Below are 21,607 nucleotides of genomic sequence, written 5' to 3' on the forward strand. Positions count from 1 at the left end.
GCGATCAGCACCCCGCAATCCAGCGATTGGAGCCCGCTGTAAAGTCCAACCCAGCGAAAGTAAACATTAGGAAAATCAGCATTATCGCAACTCGACATGGCACAACATCCTTAAGGCTTCTTTCAATTTCCCCTTCTAGTCGTTTCCGGTGAACAAATGACCTATATCTTGACACACAGCCAGCTATAGCGAGATAGCTTTCCCAACCGCGCGCGCGATGACGTCCAATCCACCACCCGTAGCCAGGCCCGCGGTGTCGCGCCCAGCCCGCGGCGCATTCGCTTCGACGGCCGCATCGTCTTCCTCCAGCACCACCGCGGCCGGCGGCGTGCGGCGCAATCTATTCCAGTCGCAGCTGACCCGGCGCCCGACTCCCACATCGTCGAACTCGGCCGAGACCACGCGCCTAGATGTCGACGTGCTGTCCGAAACCTCAGAGATCGTAATCCGCGATAAGAACGGCGAATTCGAGGTCGGCGACCCGCCCACGCCGCCTGTTGACGACCCGGAGGTTGAGGCACTGGATGAGGTGTTGGAAAATGAACGTATGTGGTTGGAGGAGATTCACATGCTGTTCAACAGATACAATAGAGCCTAATGTTATACAGGGGAGCGACAAAAACTGGCTGAGGCTGTCAAGCACCACCAGATCAATCACGCTCGAGGGCCAGCTCAACCAGAAGGTATGATCCCCTCTGGACTGCAACGACATATCCAGAGCTAACAAACTGCTTACTAGAGGTACTCGAAGCTCTACGCGCCAGCATGAGGGCACAAGTAGCTGCTCTGTCCGAAGACAACTGGATGTACGAACCAGAGGAGCTACCAGTTGGACATTGATCTGCACCATGAATCCTGGCAATATTCTATGATTGATCGTAACTACGTATCGTTTCTTGGGGTATCACGCGGGCGGTGGGACCGTTGCGATGGATGCAACACCGCCTTCTAATCCAGACCTTCGGCGGTCGGAAGAGGAGTAGGAGCCTTGACGGCCGGTCTCCTTGAGCCTCCGGCTGGAGCACCACCGCCGCCACCTCCGCCGAAGAAGCCGCTCATCATATCCATCAGCGGGTTGCTCTGACGCGGCCGTGAGATGCCAAAGTACATCTCGGCAATCATCTCCAGCGGCTCGTGCCACATGTCGACCTCCTTGATGTGTGGCGCATACTTGGTCGTGAGCTGTCTGTAGAGGTCGGCGCTTCCCCGTTGCACTGCCAGCAGGAGGAGGCCAAGGAAGTTGAGGAGAGGAATGCTAGGGTACACGCGGATGTCGGCGCTGTTGCTGCTTACGTCCTGCACCCCAATGGCGCTGCCTTTGTCTTGGTTCAGGGAGCTCGTGAAGAAGCGGTATGCTGTGTTGGCGGCGCGGACGTTGGCCGTCAGGAGATAGGGCAGGATAGCTCGGCTGGCATATAATGCGGCGGTGTGTGACTCGTCCTCCTTGAACCACTCGTACTCCATTCTTGCAAGAACCTCTGCCGAGTCCTTCGTGCCAAGCACCAAATGTCGTTCCGCATCGTACGTCTCGTGTTCCTCGGCGTATAGAGAGCCGGCCACGTGGTGAAGTTCCGGGTCGCCCGCGGGGTATTCGCCAAACTTGGAGGACCATCTGTGTTTCCATGGTTAGCCTGCTCTCCCATTCCAGATAGAAGGTTTGTAGAACATCCTAGGGAGCCAAAGGGGGAACCTACCCGAGAATCTCGCCCACAAACTTCTTCCTCGTCGGCTCGCCAGCCTGGAACAGCCGCAGACAGGTCAGCAACTTGCCCTTGCTGCTCGCATCGGGCTTGAGCTCTGCAGCCTTGTAGGTGTCGACCAGCAGCACACATAGATCACCGCCACTGCCGCCCTGGCCGGCCTTGAGGAGCGACTGGGCGACATTGTACAGGATGTCGATGGCGGCATCCCAGTTGGCGGCCTTGGTGTAGCGGGCGGCCACCACGCGCGTCTGCTGCTGTGCTTCGTAGTAGTCGCCGTCACCGATCCGCTCCTGGAGGCGGGTGATGATCTTGGCGATCTTGTCGGCTTTGGCGGCGGCCATGGTTGGGTGTGTGTTTTCAGAGGGATGCCGCGAGAGGGAATGGGAATGGCGGATGTGGTTGGAGGAGGTGATGTAAACGTCGCTGGGTTCCAAGGGCTGGTGGGGAGCTTGCCCGCAGCTGTAGAAGGGCTTGGGTAAGGTGGGATGGGGTTCGGTGACGACAGGGATAGGCAGATCATTGATCATTAGCGAGTCTGAGAGTCTGCCACTACTGTTTGTCCACTACTGTTTGCTCTTTGTATTGAAGAACTTTTTGGAACTATTCACTACTTCCATACACATCGCCTACGCATGATATTTCAGTCTGAGCGACATGGCGGACATGAATCTTCTCCTCTGCCTACCTAGGTACTCTGGACTCGAGCATTTCTGATATATGCCCATACCAGATGGCACATCTGATGTTTTCGGACACCTCAAATCTATGTAGTTTGATTTTGCACGTTGCTAGTTGCTGTTACATTTGCTAATTCAACAAAAACCACCTGGCTTAGGTCAACGTTGCTGTCGTCGATAATAACTACCATATTGCACTTCCTGATGCATAAGATGCTTGCCAACTAATTCACATCAGGTATGAAGAGTCGCATGCCACTTACAAGCACGAATCGGGTTCGCAAGGCTAGACTTCTCACCCATGACTCAAGTAATTTAACCACCTAGGAAGTAGCCCCAGAATCTAGAGCACAACAAAGTTTTTGGTTGTTTTTTTTTGCTCTGGTCCCTGAATTGGCAATCCTTCTCTGTTCTTCCTAGTGCATTCATTTCTTGCTTCCTTATCCAAGTGCTCATTTCTGTACTTCCAAAATAATTATACAGGGCTATACTCGCCCCAGCCGCTCCTTTTTGCCGGACTCGACAGGACGATGTCTGAAGTGTCCGAACGTCACAAGCATACCGCACCCCGCTTGACATCGCATATGAGGCATAGTAAGCAGAAGTGGAGACATAGCAAACCATCAGCACTGATGGTGTAGCGGTAACATTAAAGCTTCCCATGAAATGCCATTGCTTTAGCTCCGGGTTCGACTCCCGGTCAGTGCATTACAGTGGACCCGATTCAATCTGGTATCTTCTTTTTGTCTCTCTTTTGCCCGTGACCTTTGTAATCATATACGATCTATTCCAGGGAGCTAGGTCGTAGAATAGTCCACCTAAAATAAACTCATCTATTGGTGCCTTGTGCTGTGAACGGTGGATCATCATGGATGTTCATAGTCTGTATACTAGTGTCTTCGAGAGAACGCTGTTAGGGTCTTAAGAACGCTGTGGTGCTGATTGTTGTTACATTGTTCTATCCAGGCTTGTAGAAAAGCCTTATACTATGCCTGGTTAAATGAATTCCATCACCTTGTGTCACAACGCGTACTCTAGGCTTCGCTTGAGGGTTCCTGTGAGAATTACAATGAGGTGTATTGTTCGCAACATAACTAGTCTTGCTGCACGAGCCCCGTATTCTGCCAGGTCTTTAGTACTCATGAAAGCTATAGGGTTACTACTCAGGAAGGAAGAATAAGATTTGCGTGATCATTGCGTATTCTATTGTTACAGATCTCTAGGCAGTGCTGATTTTGACATTGACACTACGGACTCCAATAAAATGGAGCGGAGCTTCTACGCGCAATGCCCATTTGGGCTGCTCGAGACAAAATCATCTCTTCCTCTTCGAATAACGCGCCATCATCCTTGTAGCTGCTTTCCTGTCTGACTTCGTATCGCTCTAGTGTGAGGCGGGCCGTCTCTTCCTGCGTGAGAAAACCACCACCAGCCCTCCGAAGGGAAGCGTTCCATTGCTTGTCTCTCGCCCGGAACGCTTCCATACAGTAGGAGACCTTCTGAGCAAGATTCTTGCAGTCTTTATGATACTGTACCATCGGCTGGTGAATCCAGGCATCCTTGAGCATAGCCTCCTTGGAAAGAGCTGTGTCCAAGGCATTCTGACAATCTTGGTCGACGTCAATTAGCCACCACCGGAACTCTTCGTTGCAGCCCGACCAGCGATCATCATCCATGAGATCCCTGACGACTTGAGTTGCCAACCCAATGGCGGAGGTACAGGTTGGGCAACGAAGGCCTCTCCGCCCCTCCGACATATCTGGATAGGGCTCGTATCTCGGGTCCTCGCACATATCCGCCGTACCGCTGTGAACCCGGCATTTGACAGGAACTGCAACATGTTGCGGCACCAGATGGTGGCAGATTTCGAAGCAATGCCAACGCCAAACACATTTGCCTGCCATAGTGAAGATTAGTTCAATATCCCGTGGTTGCCTCAGAGCGGCCCTGGTTATGAACATGCAGGCCCCCAAAGGCGATCGAAGACTCTAGAGATCCCTTTATACGCCTTCTTGTGGATTTTCGTAATACCTAAGGCCATGGTTTGCTTGTGCGAGACAATGGCCTTGTAATCTTGATGAAAGGAATAGTTCTTCTGAGCAAAATGATATAGTATGACCAAGGCTACAATAACTGACTAAAGCCGGTGGTGTTATTCATTGTGACATAATATCACTTGGCAATGTTAATTTATACAATGAAGCACTTAAAAACAGCCAAGATTGATTGGCGTGCTTCGATATTGACATCGCTGAGATTTACCAATGTATCTCATTCTCAGCACTCCTCAAGCGGAGGTTTTGTGTTACTCGTAATACACGTTTTCTTCAACACAATCAACCAAGCACGTAGAAAGTCAAACGCGACTCTTTTTGTAGCGATCAACTGAACGAAGCTCCTTAGTGAATACCGGTACTTGGGATCCCGCTATACGCCGGTGAATTTCTATCCTACATGTCTACAACTTTGAATCGGTGTAGCTATAGTAACGCATTATATTTAACTGAAACCCATAGGGCCATCTGCTGCAATCTTCACTCTTTAGAAAGTGCTATTCACTTGGCAATAAAGGAGAAGGCGGAAAAGCGGCGCCACACGTATGAAGCTTGTGTCATTGTGTGCAAAGCGTCCGATGCAGTATCATTGTCTTCTCGTCTTGCCGCTTTGTTCGTGCTCAATGAGTGTGGTGATGGATGATTGTTATGGTTGCCTATAAAACCGGAGGGTGGCCCTGCAGTAAGTATGAGTACTTTCCTCAAAGCCATACGCATCAATTCCATTTACCTACGAACGTTAACAGTCACAGTGATCATGGATTCTAGCAGATACAATCAAGAAAATTGCGGTACGGATGACCAAGATCAGGACCAGAACCGCAGCGGTGGATCACAAGGTAAGATCCAAGGTAACAGTCTGGGGCAAGACACGGACCCTTGGTGGCACCGATCAGGGGTGTCCGATTGTGCCGATGACCCATTCATTTGCACTTGTTCCGGAGAACCCACCGTTTGTCACTCGGCGCTCATCGTCGAGTACGAGTACTACCGCAATGACATGGGCGCAAAGGTTGAATCATTGCTTCGTAAAATCAACCAATTAAACAACGAATTGAAGCGCTTCGAGAAGTAAATCCATTTCAAGGCGCAGGAAACGATGTAGACTCTTTGCAAGAATTGATGCTAATCAGTTTGATCTAAGAAGGAAGACGCCTCGGACACGGAACCACTCCGAAGCAACCCGATGGTAAGTACAATCAAGGAGCCACATTCGCACAAATATATCATATAAATATATTGAACGACCAGTAAACTTTTCTGGTCCACTCCACTGTCAAGAGTTGTTGCCCGTCCTTAGTGACTTGTTGGAGATGTTCGAAACGTAGACCGGGGCTTGATGACTTTAGAGTTTAGACTGCCAAAACAATACGAAAGCGATCACCATAGGATCCTATCTCTCTCTTAGAAACCCCCTGCTCCAAAGCGTTTGGCGCATCCGCGAATTGCTCTTGCCCCATATAGGCGAGTTGGTCAGTAAGCCACTAAGCCAAAACCACCATGTGTCCCGCGGCACCAGAAAGTCCGGCCTTTCCAGGCACTTTCATCCCTTGACCTAACCTTCCTTATTTTCTTTCTTACAAGCCCACCCGAGTATTTCTCGATAGCTAGCCTCTTAAGTTTGTGACTGACTCTTCCGAGCCTCGAGCCTCCTCACTTTGTCTTGTTCACAGCCTTGACATTGCTCCTGACTACAAAGGCATCATTGATGTCCTTGACCGCGACCCAGATGGCGTAAATAGGAATGAAGACCCAGAGCATGTTGAAGAAAACCAGGTAAACCCATTTGTACATGAAGTTGCTGGCGTCCAGGTTGTAGTTTTGGGTCAGCCACTCCGGGCAGAACGTGATGAATCCACCATAAAGCTCCATGGTCGCAACGATGATCATGACGATATTTGTACGGGGGTCCTTCTTTGCAATGCCGTAGCAAACCAGGCATGCGAGCGGCCCGACGACGAAGACGGTGAGGAGCTCAAGGCTGATGACTGCCTATGTGCAAATTGTCAGCATCTTAGAACATGTGCGAGGGCCGTGGCATGGCATGTCTCGGCACTTCAAGACATGTTGGCGCGGTGGAGAGCATTGCTTCCCAAAGGCCCGATGTCCTCTATTGGTGGTTCGGGGGGTGGCTTACCAGATCTGCACCGGCCCATCTCTTATCTGCCTTCGCATACACCATCCATAGCTGCGCAAAGGGGTTGTCGCCGCCTGCCTGGGGTCCGTACGCGCGGTTGGTGTAGCCCAGGAAGTTGTGCGCAGTCGGCGCCAGCGCCAGCGGGTTCTTGACGGACGAGAGCGGTATCCAGGAGAACAGACAATGGTAGAGAAAGCTGCCCTCGAGGATGAAGTGGATCAGGGCGTCGAACGCATGCCAGATGAAGAGCCCGCGGTAGCTCGCTGGCGTCGAGACAGGAAGCGTCGCAAGAGAGCCGATGTAAGCGACGGCGAGGATGGCGACCGTGGACGCGAGGGAGATGAGGGTCGTCTGGTCGAAGACGTCGGGCGGTAGGGAGTCGATGAATGAAGACATGGTGCTGAGTTGGTTCGATGGGGGGCTATACGGCTGAGTAGAGTCGCTTTTCAGTTAATTCATGTCTTACAAGAGCGCATGGAGGAGGAAGTCGGAACGACCCCTATTAGATCCCCTCTGTGAGACGCGAAAAGAGCTTCCCGAGACCAGCAGGACCAGGGTCCAAATTAAGCAACGGTCTGTGCACAAGCTCAGAATTAGTATCACTCTGACAGTGGCTAGCTCGTATCGTTCTGTCAATTGTTGATCAATCTGGATTCGGCCATCAAGGTACATCGAAATCATTAACTCGTTCTGTTTAATGACAGGTTTTGTTGGCCTATCCGGTTTGTTGGCCCTGGACCATATTTACAGTTGCGTGCTGCCAAACTCCAAGCCCAGTGCGTCCCTCTGTTCATCGGCCAATCATAAGCTTCCATCAAGTGACTTATAATACAATACATGCATCTCTAGTTCACCAGACGACATCCACTATACCAATTTCCATGCTCCGTCCTTGCTCTCTATCCTAACTTCCCTGTCCTCGTCGATGCTCACGCGACCGGCGTGAAGGATAGCTGTGGTTGCCGTGGTGTTCGCGAGGGTAGGCAGCCCGCGCTTATCGAGCTCGTCGAGAGTGACAGTGCCGGCATTGAGGGCGTTGCAAGCGTCGACGAACTTCTCAAAGGAGATATATCCATATCCAGTTTGCCCATTGAAGTTGCCCTCCTCATCGGGAGCGTATTTCATGTAGAATGGGTTGAACCACTGCAGCTGCCCGGCAGTATCGTCCGCGACGTCGTAGCCGCGCTTTGCCTGGTTGATTCGAACCTCACCGCCGGATGCCATGTAGTGGAAGTACTGGTTGCTAAACGTATATCCGCGTTAGTAAAATGAATAAAGACCTGCCTCGGATCAGAACGAACCTGTGGACGCCGGCTTTTTGAGGAGCAGTCCAGGAAGCTGTGTAGACACCGGTCGCAATCTTGGACGGGTCGCCCTTCTTCTGCCAAGTAACGAGGACAGTGATGGTGTCTTCTGTGATTGGGTCGCAACCAAGGTCGGTTGCAATTCCCTTGGCCGCAGACGCTGACACCTTGATTGGCACGAAATCGAGCTGGGAAACCATTGAGTCACAGATGTCGACGTGGTGGCTGTTCAAGTAGTAAGAAATGTCGGAGTCAATACCAGCCCATGCTTTGAAAGTCTCGAGCTGTGACTTCGGCTGCGACATGTAAGAGTAGAAGTAGTTGAAATCGCCCAGCTTCTTGGCCTTGAACCGGGCATCCGCGTACGCCGGGTCGAACCTCTTGTGGTGCTCGATGTATACAAAGACATTGTGCTTCTTTGCTGCTTCGATCAACTGCAGGTGATGATCGAGGGTCTTGACTGCTGGCTTGGTGATGAGAACGTGAATACCCCGCTCAATAGCATACAGAGCAATAGGGTAGTGGGTGGTGTCGGGGGTAAAGATGGTAATAGCGTCGCCGGGCTTCAGGGCGTCAATGGCTCCCTTGTACGCGTCCGGGTCTTTCACGTCATTGGCCGGGTAAGAGTCGAACGAGCAGTCGAGGCTGTTGTAAACCTTGGAGATGTTGGTGTCCAGGTGTTGTCCTAGACTACACGTCAGCACTGTGCCGCGGTAGAAGGAATGTCGGGAAAGCAAAAGCGAGACTCACTTATAGCAGGAAATTTGGTGCCATTTGTGCCGACCATGCCGAGCTTGCCCACCTTGCCTCTTCGTCGAAGATCGAAAAGAGTCAATCCTACGACTCCAACTTTCTTGTCAGATCCTGAAGCTCCGCCACCGACGAAACCCGTGGTGTACTCTCCCGTTCCCACCTGAACCAAAGATTAGCTACAGATGAGACTGTGAGGACCGGCTTGGAACTGACCATCAGGACATTCACCAGCTTCTTCTCGGTCGCCATCTTGGGTGAATTTTCTTCTCGTAGACAGCGCGGGTTTAAGGATTCAAGAATTCGAGAATGAGGTCCCAGCTCAGAAAGCACAACTAAACATAAAAAGCTCCAGGAGTGAGCAATTGCTGTCCCTGGCTACAAGAGTTCTTATAAAATGACCCATACGGCTGGCCAAGCTTGAGCTACCCCGGTGGATCGATACCTTAGCTGGTCGGAAAAATTATGAGGGGTACTCATTCAGCAATTTGGGGTACTAAGGGTCCGGCTGTCTGCTACTGCAGCTCCCTGGTCCCCAAATCCCCGAACGTCTCGCGACCAGTCTCTGGACGGATAATTGTGACATGAAACAGTTGGCTTGCCTCCAGGGTACTTGTGCCACTCGACGAGATACAGGCTAACCTGTATTCTTGGTATGCACCTCCAGATGCTTTCTATATCAATCAGTTCAAGGCTGTCTTAGCACTACACTGCACATTATGCAGTGTAAGTCTGCATTGTACGCTATTCATTTATCTTTATCGATGATGCAAGTCTGTTTAGGCAAGCAAGTCCATAGCAGAGGGTTCAAATCGCCGAAACGGACTGAGAGAAAGACTTGGACTGCCAGCCTGATACTAAGTCTAACAGGTTGACGTACAACGTGCCCCGCCAAACCCAACCCCCACGTCGTTATTCCGGGGCCTGTAGTGGAGGTATCGGAGGGCTGGCCGGAGCAGCCAGTAATTGTCGGGCTTCCCCGCAATCTGGGCGACAACCTGCATGCTTTCGAGGTTTTCGCTATGTATGAACATGCAGATTAAGGTCTTCTACCGTTGGCAAACCACTTCGTGAATGCTTGTCACACGACAGAGAGAGTCTCCTCTCAGCCAGATAGACTTAGCAATTACGAGAGAGAATATTCATCCTGCGGAGAGTGTCCATAGCCTAAATCCGTCACCAGTTCCTAATCCGCAGAGCCCCCGAATGCCTCCAACACAGCTTGACTCTTTAAGCATAGTGATTGGTGGAATAATTCTCTGAGGCCGTTCCGGCCACTTAGGACGTGCAACTGGGATCTTGAGATGTCCAGCCTGAGACCCTGATGCTGCTCAATGACTGTGGCCTGTTAATATAGCGTCAACATGCGAAGTCTCAACGGCAACCAGTAGGCATTGTCGCTTTGGTCTCGAGCTCCATCAAAGTCACGGTCTTGGAGGCTCTGGACTGTTCCTAATGACATATCGAGACGCCACGGCCAATGTCTCCTCCAAAGCCCCCACCATGCGACAAACTGGAGCCAGCCGCTGGGGATCGATGATTATCTTCTTACCGTGTACATCTATGGTTTTCGTCGAAGCACGCAAATTCCACAAACCCAACTTGTATGGGCGTCCATTGCTCCTATGTTGGATGTGCCCATTATCTCAATCTCAATAGGTCCCAATATCAGAAGACTTTGGAACCGGTCTCCATCGCCACAAGAATCCCAAGGTAAGTAGGTAGGTACCTAGCCATATACGTACCCCACATCTGGTGCTCATGGATTGTCAGCGCCTTTGTCGGCTGCCAGTTGCCTTCCACGGCCGATGCCGACGAGGCCCAAATGCTATGGTGGTTGATTACCCCATTGTGGATGCGGACAATTGCATTCGATACAATGCAAGTTAGGAAACCCTCCAAGTGATCCTTGACCTGGACATGAGATTGGCCGTCGCATGCCGGTCTTGTGTGTGGCCCTGCTTGCTGTGTTGCAACCTCCGAGCAGGTCCATCCCTGGGTCGACGTCTAACCAACGTGGACTATGCAAGGTAATGCGTGATTTCTTCCCATCCTTTATTACACTATATTGCTCTGATATATACGAGAGGTCCAAGTGGCCCAAAGTAGCGCATTCACTGCTTTACAACAAGACCAACAACACCTTGACCGTGTTGCTCCAGAGGGTGTACTCTTGACCAGTTCTGTCCCGTTAGCATTCTTTGCTTTGACCAGCACATTGTTCACAGCTCAGCCTCTTTGGGGAGTGAGACCGCCCGAAACAAGCAGCCGAGTGGTTCCAAAAGTCTCGGACCATTATTGAAGCGAGGAGAAAGCTTGTATAATTTGCAAGTATCTCGTTTTCCCACTAGTCTTTCCCCACGCATCTCTGATGATTGGGGACTCGCATGTACGAACCCATTAGGTGATGCAAAAGAAGCCTCTACTAGCTGGGGCCAGCTCCGTCCGGTCACTCATAAATATCTTCGTCGTCCCATCTTATTCTGTAGCCTCTCTCTTTTCTCGCCGATCATTTTGCTCCCGTTACTCAAGACCACCTAGTGTCTTCGACTTACACAGACGTGGACTCAGAGCGGTGCAGAACCCCGTAGTTTCCACTCGTCATTATTACCTTCCCAGCACCATCATGACTGCCAGCAACGGTGCCAACGGCACCTCAACACGCCGCACTCTGCCATGCGGCATTTATGCCCCTACCATGACATTCTTTGACCCAGACACGGAGGAGCTCGACATTCCCGTGATCAAGAAGCATGCGGAGAGACTGGTCAAAGCGGGCCTCGCTGGTCTCGTGACCATGGGATCAAATGGAGAAGCGGCCCACTGCACCCGCGAGGAGAAGATGGCCGTGACTCGCGCAACCAGGGAGGCCCTTGATGCTGCCGGATTCACGTCGACTCCCATCATCGTTGGTGCTACGGAGGGGAGCGTCAAGGGCACGATCGAGGCCTGCAAGGAGTCGGAAAAGGCTGGCGGCGACTACGTGCTGCTGCTGCCCCCGAGTTACTTCCGCGCCCACATGGATGAGGAAGCCGTAGAAGCGTATTTCAATGCTGTAGCAGACGCAAGCCCTCTGCCTATCATCATATACAACTACCCCGGCGCGGTGGCCGGCATCGACCTGGACTCTGACGTCCTGATCCGGCTGGCTCAGCACCCCAACATTGTTGGAACCAAGTTCACCTGTGGCAACACCGGTAAGCTCACGCGCGTGGCGCTTGGCACCAACGCAAAGACAGACTCGTCCGAGGGCAGCGGGTACATGGCATTCGGCGGCATGTGTGACTTTACCGTCCAGACCCAGGTGTCAGGGGGCAGCGGCATCATCGCCGGCGGCGCCAACGTCATGCCCAAGGTGTGCGTCAAGGTGTGGAAGCTGTACGCCGAGGGCAAGATCCAGGAGGCCATCGCGCTGCAGAAGGTGCTGTCCAAGGGCGACTGGCCCCTGACCAAGGCTGCCATTGCAGGCACCAAGCAGGCTATCCAGAGCTACTACGGCTACGGTGGTCACCCGCGCCGGCCTCTCAAGCGCCTTGACAAGGCGAGGGTCTCGGCCATCGCCGATGCCATCGCGGAGGTCATGGAGGTTGAGAAGTCGTTGTAGAAAACCGGGGCGCCCGGGGCCCACAGCTCATTGGGCACAACAGCTGCAGCAACGTATGCAATAGGGTTGCCATGACCCAATTTAGCCGTGCCGTGGTTGCTCTACGTATGGTTCTGCTGGAAGGGAAGAGAATTTTGGAGAATCCGGGGTCTGCAGGATGAGGCTCAGTGGCTACCAACCCTTTCCCAGTACCAACTTGGAGGGAAATCGACGCAGGAATATTGATGTGCGTTTATCCTGGCGTGAAGGAGCACCTGAGAGAGTGGTAGACATGGTTCGTGTACTCCCCTCCTTCGCCGTAATGTCACAGTGAATTAGGGAATACGACATGTAGTTTGATACGAAATGCAGTGCTTCGCTGGGAGTCTGCCAGACCAATAACAGAACTTCAATCAAATACTGCACACCATTCAAACTATGATCCGCAATAAATTGTTGCATGGAGTGAGCATGTGCTACCAATATAGCAGAGACAACAGTTTGTAAGCTATATTAAACCCGTCCACATTCTTCGCTATCGTGGACGCTTCGGTAACCCCCAGCATTATACGGCACACACATTAGGGACGTGAAGCTGGCAATGAAGTGTTTATGCAGTGCAACGCCAGTGTATTATATTGGAGCATCTTCAGACTTTCGAACCAGATAGCATGCAATGTTTGATGTCTGTTCTCTCGTCAGATGACTCCCACCTGTGTAAGATGAAGCGAGGCATACGGGAGCTTGGAGCCAATAGGTGACACGTAGCCAACTTGCGCAGTTGCATCGCGCCGAGCGGTCCTTGGCAGCGATTTTCTCTGCATCGCTAGGTTGGCGAGCTTTCTGGACACTGGTAGATGAGAACAACCTCGAGGAAGCCTCCTTATCAGGCTCCAACGTTATACTTCAAGGGGTCCAATTCATCAATGTTGGCGCTCTTGGCCTCCCCCTCGAATATGAACTCGCTTATCAACTTCCCCGTGGCCGGCCCATTCTGGATTCCCCAGCAGGTGTGACCGGCAGCCATCCATAGCCCCGTGACAGAGGTTCTACCTATGAGTGGACCCATCTCAACGCCCGACCTCATGTGCCGTGGCATATAGCACGCCTGTTTTGCTGATATCGGTGCAGCCTCTAGGACGGGGCTCACGGTGCTGATGTAAGCCGCGAGGTCGTCGCATTGGGCCTCATCACACTCTACAAGGTCTGCCGTCTCCGGGAGTGGCGCCGATGGATCAGGCTCGCCACAAGCGTATGCCTCTCGTCCCGGGCGGGCGTATACCTCTGGATCAACATAGCCCATATGTGTCCTCTTCTGACCCGCAGCAGCCCTATGTGCCGGTACCCACTCTCGCGGCAGCGATATGCTTGTGAATACGGCATAGGGGCTCACGTCAGCCTCAAATATAACGCTATGCGCTCTGAGACCCTCTACGGAGGAGCTGGGCACCAGGCGGCCAGCCCAGGGACCGGCGGCAACCACAACATCTGTTACACCCAATATCGACCTCATCTGATTGGATGCTCTATCCAGGTACTCAACGCTTTCGACCTGGGTCTTTGTCTGATTCAAATTGATCTCCGTGGCCTTGGAATTGAGTCTGAAGTGCACACCTTTCTCCTGGGCCAGCTTGGCTATCGCGGTTGTGAATTGGTAAGGATGGACCTGGGCCGTCTCGGTAAAGCCAATCGCACCCATTTCCGCATATTCCCTGATCAGACTTCCGTCTACCCAGTCCAGATCCGAGGGCAACTTCGAGTTTTTGAGCAGACCGCTGGCGGCCTGGTCTTGCTTGGGTAGCTTTACCCACTCCTTTGGCTGTCCATTTTCTTCCTTGACCAGGTCAAGGCCATTACTCTGCCTCTTGGGGGCCGGGCTGCCGTTGAGATGCTTAGCCTTCAGCGTCGCGGTGATCTTGCCGCAGCCGACTTTGCGATAACCCCAGCGTTCGACGCCGTCATGCTCAGCAGCCAGGTCGGCATGGAGCTGGTAGGACAGGGGGACGAGGCATTGGGGGTAGGCCCAGAGCCCCAGGAGCCCACCGGCCTTCCCCGAAGCGGCGCCTGCTATTGAGGCTGCTTCGAGGACGGTGATGTGGTGTATAGATGGATTAAAAGAGGGGTGGCGGGTCAGAAAGTAAGCTGTGGTTGAGCCGATGATCCCTCCTCCTATAGGGGTGTTAGCAAGCCTCTTTTTGCCATATACCGACATAAACCTGAGGCGGCTACGCTGTCAGGAAATGCCTTGCACACTGCCGTAAAACATGTGATTCCAGGTGGAGGAGCAGCAGTGAGGGAATGGGGTTATTGGTGGTGGTGGTGCAAGCCGTCTTCCTTACCGATGATGATTATATTCCTTGGCCGTGGCTCCATATGGTCCCTATACTCGAGTGCTAGCTGGAGTATAATCGCCACGGGCGGCGTTCACATGCAAGGTGCTGGATCCAAATGGGGAATATTTGCTGCAGACTTGGAACTTGGTTGCTGAGCTCACGTTTCGTCGTCGGCGTTTAGCGCGAAGGCAAGAAGGGTCCTTTGGGGGCCGGTCCCTTGGGGGTTTGCGGTCCAATCCAGTGCAGCCCAGGGCGCCCGGCGCCATTCACCTACAGCCAGTGAGGGGTCGCAATTGGAGAGATGTGCATACCTAGTGCCATAGTGGCATGATGTCAGTTCAGTCGTCGCTAAACTGGCCCGCCTGTCTTCTGTCTATCCATGGATGCAACTAACTACTGCTACTACCGTACGGGGCGTACCTATGTACAGTATGGACGGTAACCTATCGTATCCTTATCAGCTTGCAGCATCCAACCCGACCCTGAGGAATAAGTCACAGCAAGGGCCCGTGGCCGGGACTGGACGGTGGCCCATCAATCCCATTTTCGACGATCGGGCTCTCGTCCGCACGGGCATAACCCGCACGACGGCCGCCGCTGCTTCCAGCCCACTCTCGGGCAGTCGGGAGAACACGCTCACCCGAGACAACAGGGATTTATTATTTAGGTGCTGATGAAGGCCGCCAGGAGCAGGTCTCAATTGCTGTTCACGGCAAATCTTGGGGCACAACGAGGCGGGTGCGGCCCCATAACGTCACAGGCGGCGTGGATTAGCTCGGACCGCAATATCACCTTCGTGGATGACTGCCGAGGTCTGCGGTGGCTTTAGCTGCTGCTCCCCGGAAGTTGGAACCCCAAACCGCTCTCGTTTCGCGGTGTGGCTGTCTGTGCTGTCTCTCTGGCGCGAATCAACGAGTAGTAGTAACTTAGCCCTTCCGCTGCATTGACGAGCGGGCACGATCACGCCCGCCGAAACCCACCAGCAATTTGACTGGTGTACATCCATCCATGCCTTGCCATTGCCCATGCGCCCGTCCACGCCCGCACCGCTGATGCCGAAACCCATCTTCTCCAGCGGCTGGCAAGCTCCGCGTCTCGTTAGTAATCAACGTGCGATCGCAGCCCGTGGCCATGGCGTGCCTGGTGGTCAACACTTCATAAGAGGTCTGGCTACCCACCCTCGGGCCCAGCTGGTCCAGCTCGCCCACTTCCGTCATCCACACCCCACATCGACGACTTCGCACCGAAGAGCACTGCACACCACTGCTCCCAGGACAACAAGACCAGACCCAAGAGATACCCAGCAGCCGCAGTCTGCCCCAGGAAACAAGATGGCATCCGCGACGACTTTCTACGACTTCAAGCCCCTCGACAGTACGTATCCTGCCCCTCCAGCTATCCCGATCCGGTCTCCGGGTACCCCGCAGTCGCGATAGCTGGCCCAACTACCGATCCTCCTTCCGAGTTCAGTAGGTGCTAACTGCGCGTCTTTCCTCCGGCAGAGAAGGGCGCTGAGAAGCCTTTGAGCGAGTACAAGGGCAAGGTGGTGCTGGCCGTCAACACCGCCTCCAAGTGTGGCTTCACCCCCCAGTACGCCGGTCTCGAGAAGCTGTACAAGGACATCGTCGCCAAGCACCCCGACGACTTCGTCGTCCTGGGCTTCCCCTGCAACCAGTTCGGCGGCCAGGAGCCCGGCTCCGACGACGACATCCAGAGCTTCTGCCAGATCAACTACGGCGTCAGCTTCCCCATCTTCGGCAAGCTCGAGGTCAACGGCGACAACGCCAGCCCCCTGTTCGACTGGTTGAAGAACGAGAAGCCCGGCATCATGGGCCTGAAGCGCGTCAAGTGGAACTTTGAGAAGTTCCTGATCGGCAAGGATGGCAAGGTCAAGGGCCGCTGGGCGAGCACCACCAAGCCCGAGTCGCTCGAGGCGGCCATTCTGGAGGAGATCAACAAGCAGGCGTAGGTCTCTTAGCGATTGCTTCTTGCGTATACCCAAATGATCGACCCGCGAGTGGCAAACCATGGGGTTGACTTCTTCCCGTAGATCAGCTCAGCTCTAGATTACAGGACGAGATTGCCATTTAGCGCGTGCATAATAATACACTTATTAATGGTCCGCTATAGTGTGTCTACACGTGGTTATTGAACGCTTTGGCGAAGAAGACGGCCTCTGTGACTAGATGAGGCATCTCGAAAGCCACGCACACGCATACATCGTCGCCTGTAGCAACCTACATGTCAGGACTTGGCAGGCCCCAAGCGCCTCAGGTGCGCTCAACCGTTGACTGCACTGATGGCGTCCAAGTTGGATGTCCTTTTTTCATGGCCCTTGGATGTGGAGCCGATAAGGCATGGCACGTCCACTGGTCGTACCGAAGAATTTGCGAGTGCGACTCTCAACGAAGCTATTCCCGGGGAACTTACCACTGCAAATGGAGCCAGGAGCGTCATATCAGCGCTTCCTTAGGAGTGCCCAAAGGAACTTGCCGGCGATCGATTTATTACTCGCATCGCTGACAGCGGGCGAGTTCCTGGGGGTCCTGGTCTCAGATCTCAGTAGCCCCCTGATCTGGCCGACGAGGGTCTCGATCTCTTCTCCGTGATCTTCGCCCCCCAGCAAAATATCGAACCCCGCCCGTCATGTCTCGCCTAGAGTACGTATACATTGGCGTGGTCAAATTCTGCAGAGTCGAAGATGCACCTTCTGCCGGCCAAGAAGCTCGTCGTACTTCGTTGATTGTGCAGCACCATCGCCGCGACCTTCCCTCACGCCTTCTAGAACGATCATGATATATTATCAGAAGCCTCCCATTGGCTGCTCCTGGGCGCCGGACAGCGCATACTACCATGGAGCGTGTCTGCTTCGTGCATGGTCCTGCCTAGTGTTGGGGGCGCTTCTCCAACCTGCAGAACACTCCCCGATAGCAAGGCATGGGGTATAGTCGGCGAGCTGCCGAGGGCGCCTATGCACTCCCGAGGGTGTGTATACTTGCATAGTCGCAGCGCGTGCCTGGCCTCGCCTGCAGAGCAACCTAACAAGCCGCCAGGCAATCACACGCCAGGCCAGAGCCCCCTTTCGGTAAGCGGATCGGAGGTATATTCGATCCCCACTCTTTGGCCAGGACGAAACGCCTGAATAGGAAAGTAGACGGGTAGAAGCGAAAGTGCAATGCAGCGACAGATAGTCGCCGCCGCCGCAACCTGGGAAAGACTGATATCGGGCATCCACTTCGCGGCGCCGTGGATTGGCTCATGCTCCTCTGAAGCGGTTGTGCTGCCCGGCATACGGTTGTCGGTTTCCTCGATGCCGCGGAACATGTGGAGCGAACGACACGGCACCTAGAATACGCCTTCTGTCGTTCCTGGATTAGTCTGGCAACTCGCCCTGGTGAAGTCCAGGGGAGAGGTTCACCCATGATAGTGAGCAAGGCTTCCCCACACAGGAGTGACCCCCATTATCAGTATGGACCGCCGCCGAGACCATGTCTATCTATCTGTCGACGGGGTCCTGGGATTGATCGTCCCTGACGGACCCCAGCAGTAAGGCCTCCTGTGCATCAACAATCTGCAGATCAGATAGACGAACATAGTACGACTCCTGGTCGACCTGTGATCCTCAGGCCTATTGAGGCGGAGACTTCGAGATACTTTGCTTGCTCCGAAGACATTGCTATACCTGCCACGCGGTACTTGAAGTACTTGAGGTACTTAGCACGTGGGCCAGGTGCAACTCTGTCAGGTACGAAGCGTGGACGGGTCAATATGCTACGCGGTTATCACTTCGGACGCTAAGCCATGCGGTCCCTCTTCGGTTCCTGTATGTTACATGCTTAATGAGGAGTGTCTCGACAACCTCGAGAGGTCGTGCCTATAGCCGCCTCGACAAAATTCCGCGTACCCAGTACCGTGAGCGAGTAAGGTAAGAAGTCGTCAGCGCCTGATCGATCCTGACTAGCCTAAGGAACAAGTCTCGGTATTGATGCTGTTACTGACGAACGCGTAAGCTACGTCGAGTCTGGCAGGACCGCGAGAAGGACGGCGTCCAGGTACCGTAAATCACACGGTGTGAGGTTAGATATCTACGTTTTAACCTGTTCACCAAAGCGCGAGAGTGATTATGCAGTTGTCCCGGAGAGCAGGTGCTACTGTCTCCCAGGAGCAAGGCAGACGAGAGAGCAGCAATAAATCATGGTAGGGGTCTGACTCACAAAGTAATGGGTGTTCGAGCGAAGCCAAATGACTCACGGTGAATTGTTATCTTTTTGCTCGGTTCAGTCGTGAACTGAGTAACTCGTTTCTGGTTACAGGGGCCATGTCTGAGGTATAGGAACAATTGCCATTGTCCTGATGAATATTTTACCTCTATTACAATTTAGGTCCGCTTTTGTCTAAAGGGCCATATTCGATGTCGTCTATCCATTCACAAACAAAATGTCTACAAGTCTCGCTACTAGCTAGAGTTTTTGAGATATCAATACCGATGAAGTGGGTGTACAGTTGTATGGGGTTTTCACTTGGTTCGTCGTTCCCTTTCGGAATATTTGCAGAGTGGTGATTCGATAGAACATTAAATTGAGTCTGTTTAAGGTTTCTGCATCCCGTCGATCACGTCTTACTTGACGCTTACTCGTTAGAACGGCCGCCTTGGTTGTGTTACCGTACGACCATGTTACCAAACGGATCTCAGTAATTCCAGAGTCTTAGACTTTGCCAGCTAACCCTACTCAGGTTGCAGATCAATAGAGGGACTCGGTAGCACCCACTCTAGCAGTATCTTGTTATCCAAAGTGTGATTGTGGTCAGGCCAGGGTGCCTGCCACGCGGGCATGTGACACTTGCAACCAGGTTCGTACGAAAGATTGGAAGGATTCACACATGATTACGGGATTGCCGCACTTTCCGCCACCCGTGAGGCTGAGACGTCACTCCTCTGATCCAAGTACAGATCCCGTGAGGCGAACATGTCTTTGCGACCTGTTCAAGAGACACAATTTCTCCGCGTTTTCTGTACTACGTACGTGCCATTGTGCTTTAGCTGACCACTTCCTCTCATCTTTCAAATGAGACGGCATTGAGGAAATGAATGGGTAGAGCTCTACCTGTGTAGACTGCCTTTCTGGTTCGCGAGTTACTGATCGTTTGTGACATGAATACGGTGACATGCGCACATGTGGTGTTACGCTACCAATCAGATCCCACTATCAATCCTATGTTGTATACGTAGGCCCTTGAGCCGCATCAGAGACCAGCTACCTACCCAAGTGTACCCCCACGTCCGCCCAGCATAGGTGCGATGATGTGGTCTGGGAGTCCTCCTCCGTGAGCCATGTTGCCAGGGAATCTTCGAGAGTGCGGGCGGTAGGACGATCTCATCCTGGCAGCAAGCTGTGAGAACCGTATCTGCTAATAAACGCCCGAGGTCTTACAGGAAATGGAGCACACCCCATGCTCCTTCCCTTCCTTCGGCAGTCACAAGCAACGTTCAGCATCCAAGGCACAAGTCAGGGAGGACACGCATCTTACTTCCTGTCCCCCTTTTCTCGGCCAAGTGGCTGATGGTGCCGATTGTGATGTCTCATGCGTGACGAAGCCGCACGTCTTGGGGACGACGCAATTCGTATAGATCACACATTTATTGCTCAAGCATTCTACCATATACGCTGCCCACGGATGTGAGAGACATTTGGAGTACATAGCAAGTCATGTGGATTCGAATTTCCAACATGTTTCACGAGTGATTTGGGCTCTACCTGTTAGATTCTTGGTCTCTCGAGAATGAATTATACAAGTTGTCTCAAAGTGCCTCTGCCAAGCCTGATCAACGGGTTGAAGATCGCCCAGCAGGCCAACGGCAGTCAGGGTGTCGGGGTGCAAACCCCAGCGGCCAACAACCAACGGTGAAGGGGTCCGGTTGGCTAACCATGGTCGAGTGCAGCGTTGGGGGATGATGGTACAATCTCATTGGATGGCGCCCTAGCGCATCTGCTAATATTCGACTGTTCCATTGCGACTGGGCCAGCCTTTTTATATCACTACTCCATCTCGATTTGCCGAATGAGAGAGCTCATTGGAGGTGTTTCTCGGGAGGTAAGACGCAGGTTGCAACGTTGCAACCTCAGCTCCCGACCAATCAGAAGTGGGGTATCTTCTCTAATCGATAATGTCTGGCGCATGTGGGACGTAATGGGTACTGATAACTCGACGTCGACACGATAGTGAGCCAGAAATGGGATTCAAGTTGCACTAATGCGCTGCCATCTAGCATCATGGTGCTTATAGCACTATGTAGATCGGCACGCGATCTCTTTATGGTGGGCGTATGCTGCCGGATCACGTCCGGCTGCTGAGACTAGGAACTGGGATGGAGGACAGGATCCCACGGGCGTTAGCGACGGCAGTTATGTCATTGAAGCCCTACTATGGCACATATCATATCGCGACATTTTAATGCCCGAAACATTCGGCCGATGGCCCTGAGAAAGCCCGGTTTGCAAGGCTGGAATTCATCAAATCCCCATGCCCTGAGGGGGTCGCAGTGCATCATCTTTAGACCGTCCGAGCGGCTGCGGTACGCAGTACACATTGCAGGGCCCCTTTTAGCTCCTAACCCATGGAAATTAGCGACTTGACACCGAGCTGCACCGCCGAGCACGAGGCTGGTTGATTGGTCAACCACCAGACATCGAAGGGAGACAGATCACCATGCCCTCTCAGGGTCTGGTAGCCAGTCAAGACTGACGGACTTTGAGCTAGACGTTAGTCTTCTGAAGGCTCATCTACTTCGCGTTGCCAGCGAAACGTGTATTTGTCTGGTGCTTGAGTGATCGTCATGGGCTTATGACTTGCATTGGGGTTCGGTGATGAAGGGGGTCCAGTGGGCACGCGTTATTTAGCCAATCAGTATAAGTTAAGCTGGTCAGGGGCCAGTAAACAGCCTAGCTACTTAGGAGCCGGTGGCTGAGATCAGTCCACCTCGGCTTGACCTGCTTGGCCAACTGGGTGGGATAGAATGGCGGAATGGCGGAGGGAGGCGGCGGCAGCACACGGGCAGCTCTAGTCT

At 53.1% G+C, this 21,607-nt stretch overlaps 8 protein-coding genes across 8 annotated transcripts; 3 read left to right on the top strand and 5 right to left on the bottom strand.

Moving 5' to 3' along the window:
• Positions 1-217: 217 nt before the first annotated feature.
• JN550_006677 (uncharacterized protein) lies at positions 218-840 on the top strand (the record flags this gene model as incomplete). Its single annotated transcript, XM_049318443.1, has 3 exons — positions 218-545; positions 609-683; positions 740-840. 3 exons carry the CDS (start codon positions 218-220, stop codon positions 838-840), a joined length of 504 nt encoding a protein of 167 aa, XP_049171246.1.
• A 108-nt stretch (positions 841-948) lies between these two features.
• On the bottom strand, positions 949-2,044 carry JN550_006678 (uncharacterized protein; the record flags this gene model as incomplete). The annotated part of the gene is made up of 2 exons (XM_049318444.1): positions 949-1,612; positions 1,695-2,044. 2 exons carry the CDS (start codon positions 2,042-2,044, stop codon positions 949-951), a joined length of 1,014 nt encoding a protein of 337 aa, XP_049171247.1.
• Positions 2,045-3,627: 1,583 nt separating this feature from the next.
• Positions 3,628-4,173, bottom strand: JN550_006679 (uncharacterized protein; the record flags this gene model as incomplete). Its single annotated transcript, XM_049318445.1, has 1 exon — positions 3,628-4,173. One exon carries the CDS (start codon positions 4,171-4,173, stop codon positions 3,628-3,630), a length of 546 nt encoding a protein of 181 aa, XP_049171248.1.
• A 1,914-nt stretch (positions 4,174-6,087) lies between these two features.
• On the bottom strand, positions 6,088-6,967 carry JN550_006680 (uncharacterized protein; the record flags this gene model as incomplete). The annotated part of the gene is made up of 2 exons (XM_049318446.1): positions 6,088-6,426; positions 6,572-6,967. 2 exons carry the CDS (start codon positions 6,965-6,967, stop codon positions 6,088-6,090), a joined length of 735 nt encoding a protein of 244 aa, XP_049171249.1.
• A 471-nt stretch (positions 6,968-7,438) lies between these two features.
• JN550_006681 (uncharacterized protein) lies at positions 7,439-8,877 on the bottom strand (the record flags this gene model as incomplete). The annotated part of the gene is made up of 4 exons (XM_049318447.1): positions 7,439-7,814; positions 7,873-8,560; positions 8,626-8,788; positions 8,842-8,877. 4 exons carry the CDS (start codon positions 8,875-8,877, stop codon positions 7,439-7,441), a joined length of 1,263 nt encoding a protein of 420 aa, XP_049171250.1.
• Positions 8,878-11,251: 2,374 nt separating this feature from the next.
• JN550_006682 (uncharacterized protein) lies at positions 11,252-12,229 on the top strand (the record flags this gene model as incomplete). The annotated part of the gene is made up of 1 exon (XM_049318448.1): positions 11,252-12,229. One exon carries the CDS (start codon positions 11,252-11,254, stop codon positions 12,227-12,229), a length of 978 nt encoding a protein of 325 aa, XP_049171251.1.
• Positions 12,230-13,094: 865 nt separating this feature from the next.
• JN550_006683 (uncharacterized protein) lies at positions 13,095-14,581 on the bottom strand (the record flags this gene model as incomplete). The annotated part of the gene is made up of 2 exons (XM_049318449.1): positions 13,095-14,377; positions 14,548-14,581. 2 exons carry the CDS (start codon positions 14,579-14,581, stop codon positions 13,095-13,097), a joined length of 1,317 nt encoding a protein of 438 aa, XP_049171252.1.
• A 985-nt stretch (positions 14,582-15,566) lies between these two features.
• On the top strand, positions 15,567-16,510 carry JN550_006684 (uncharacterized protein; the record flags this gene model as incomplete). The annotated part of the gene is made up of 2 exons (XM_049318450.1): positions 15,567-15,915; positions 16,044-16,510. The coding sequence occupies 2 exons, from the start codon at positions 15,567-15,569 to the stop codon at positions 16,508-16,510; spliced, it is 816 nt and encodes a 271-aa protein (XP_049171253.1).
• Between the last annotated feature and the right edge of the window lie 5,097 nt (positions 16,511-21,607).

The sequence above is a fragment of the Neoarthrinium moseri genome (assembly GCF_022829205.1).
Source record: "Neoarthrinium moseri strain CBS 164.80 chromosome Unknown scaffold24_Wmoseri_CBS_16480, whole genome shotgun sequence".
Classification (NCBI taxonomy): domain Eukaryota; kingdom Fungi; phylum Ascomycota; class Sordariomycetes; order Amphisphaeriales; family Apiosporaceae; genus Neoarthrinium; species Neoarthrinium moseri.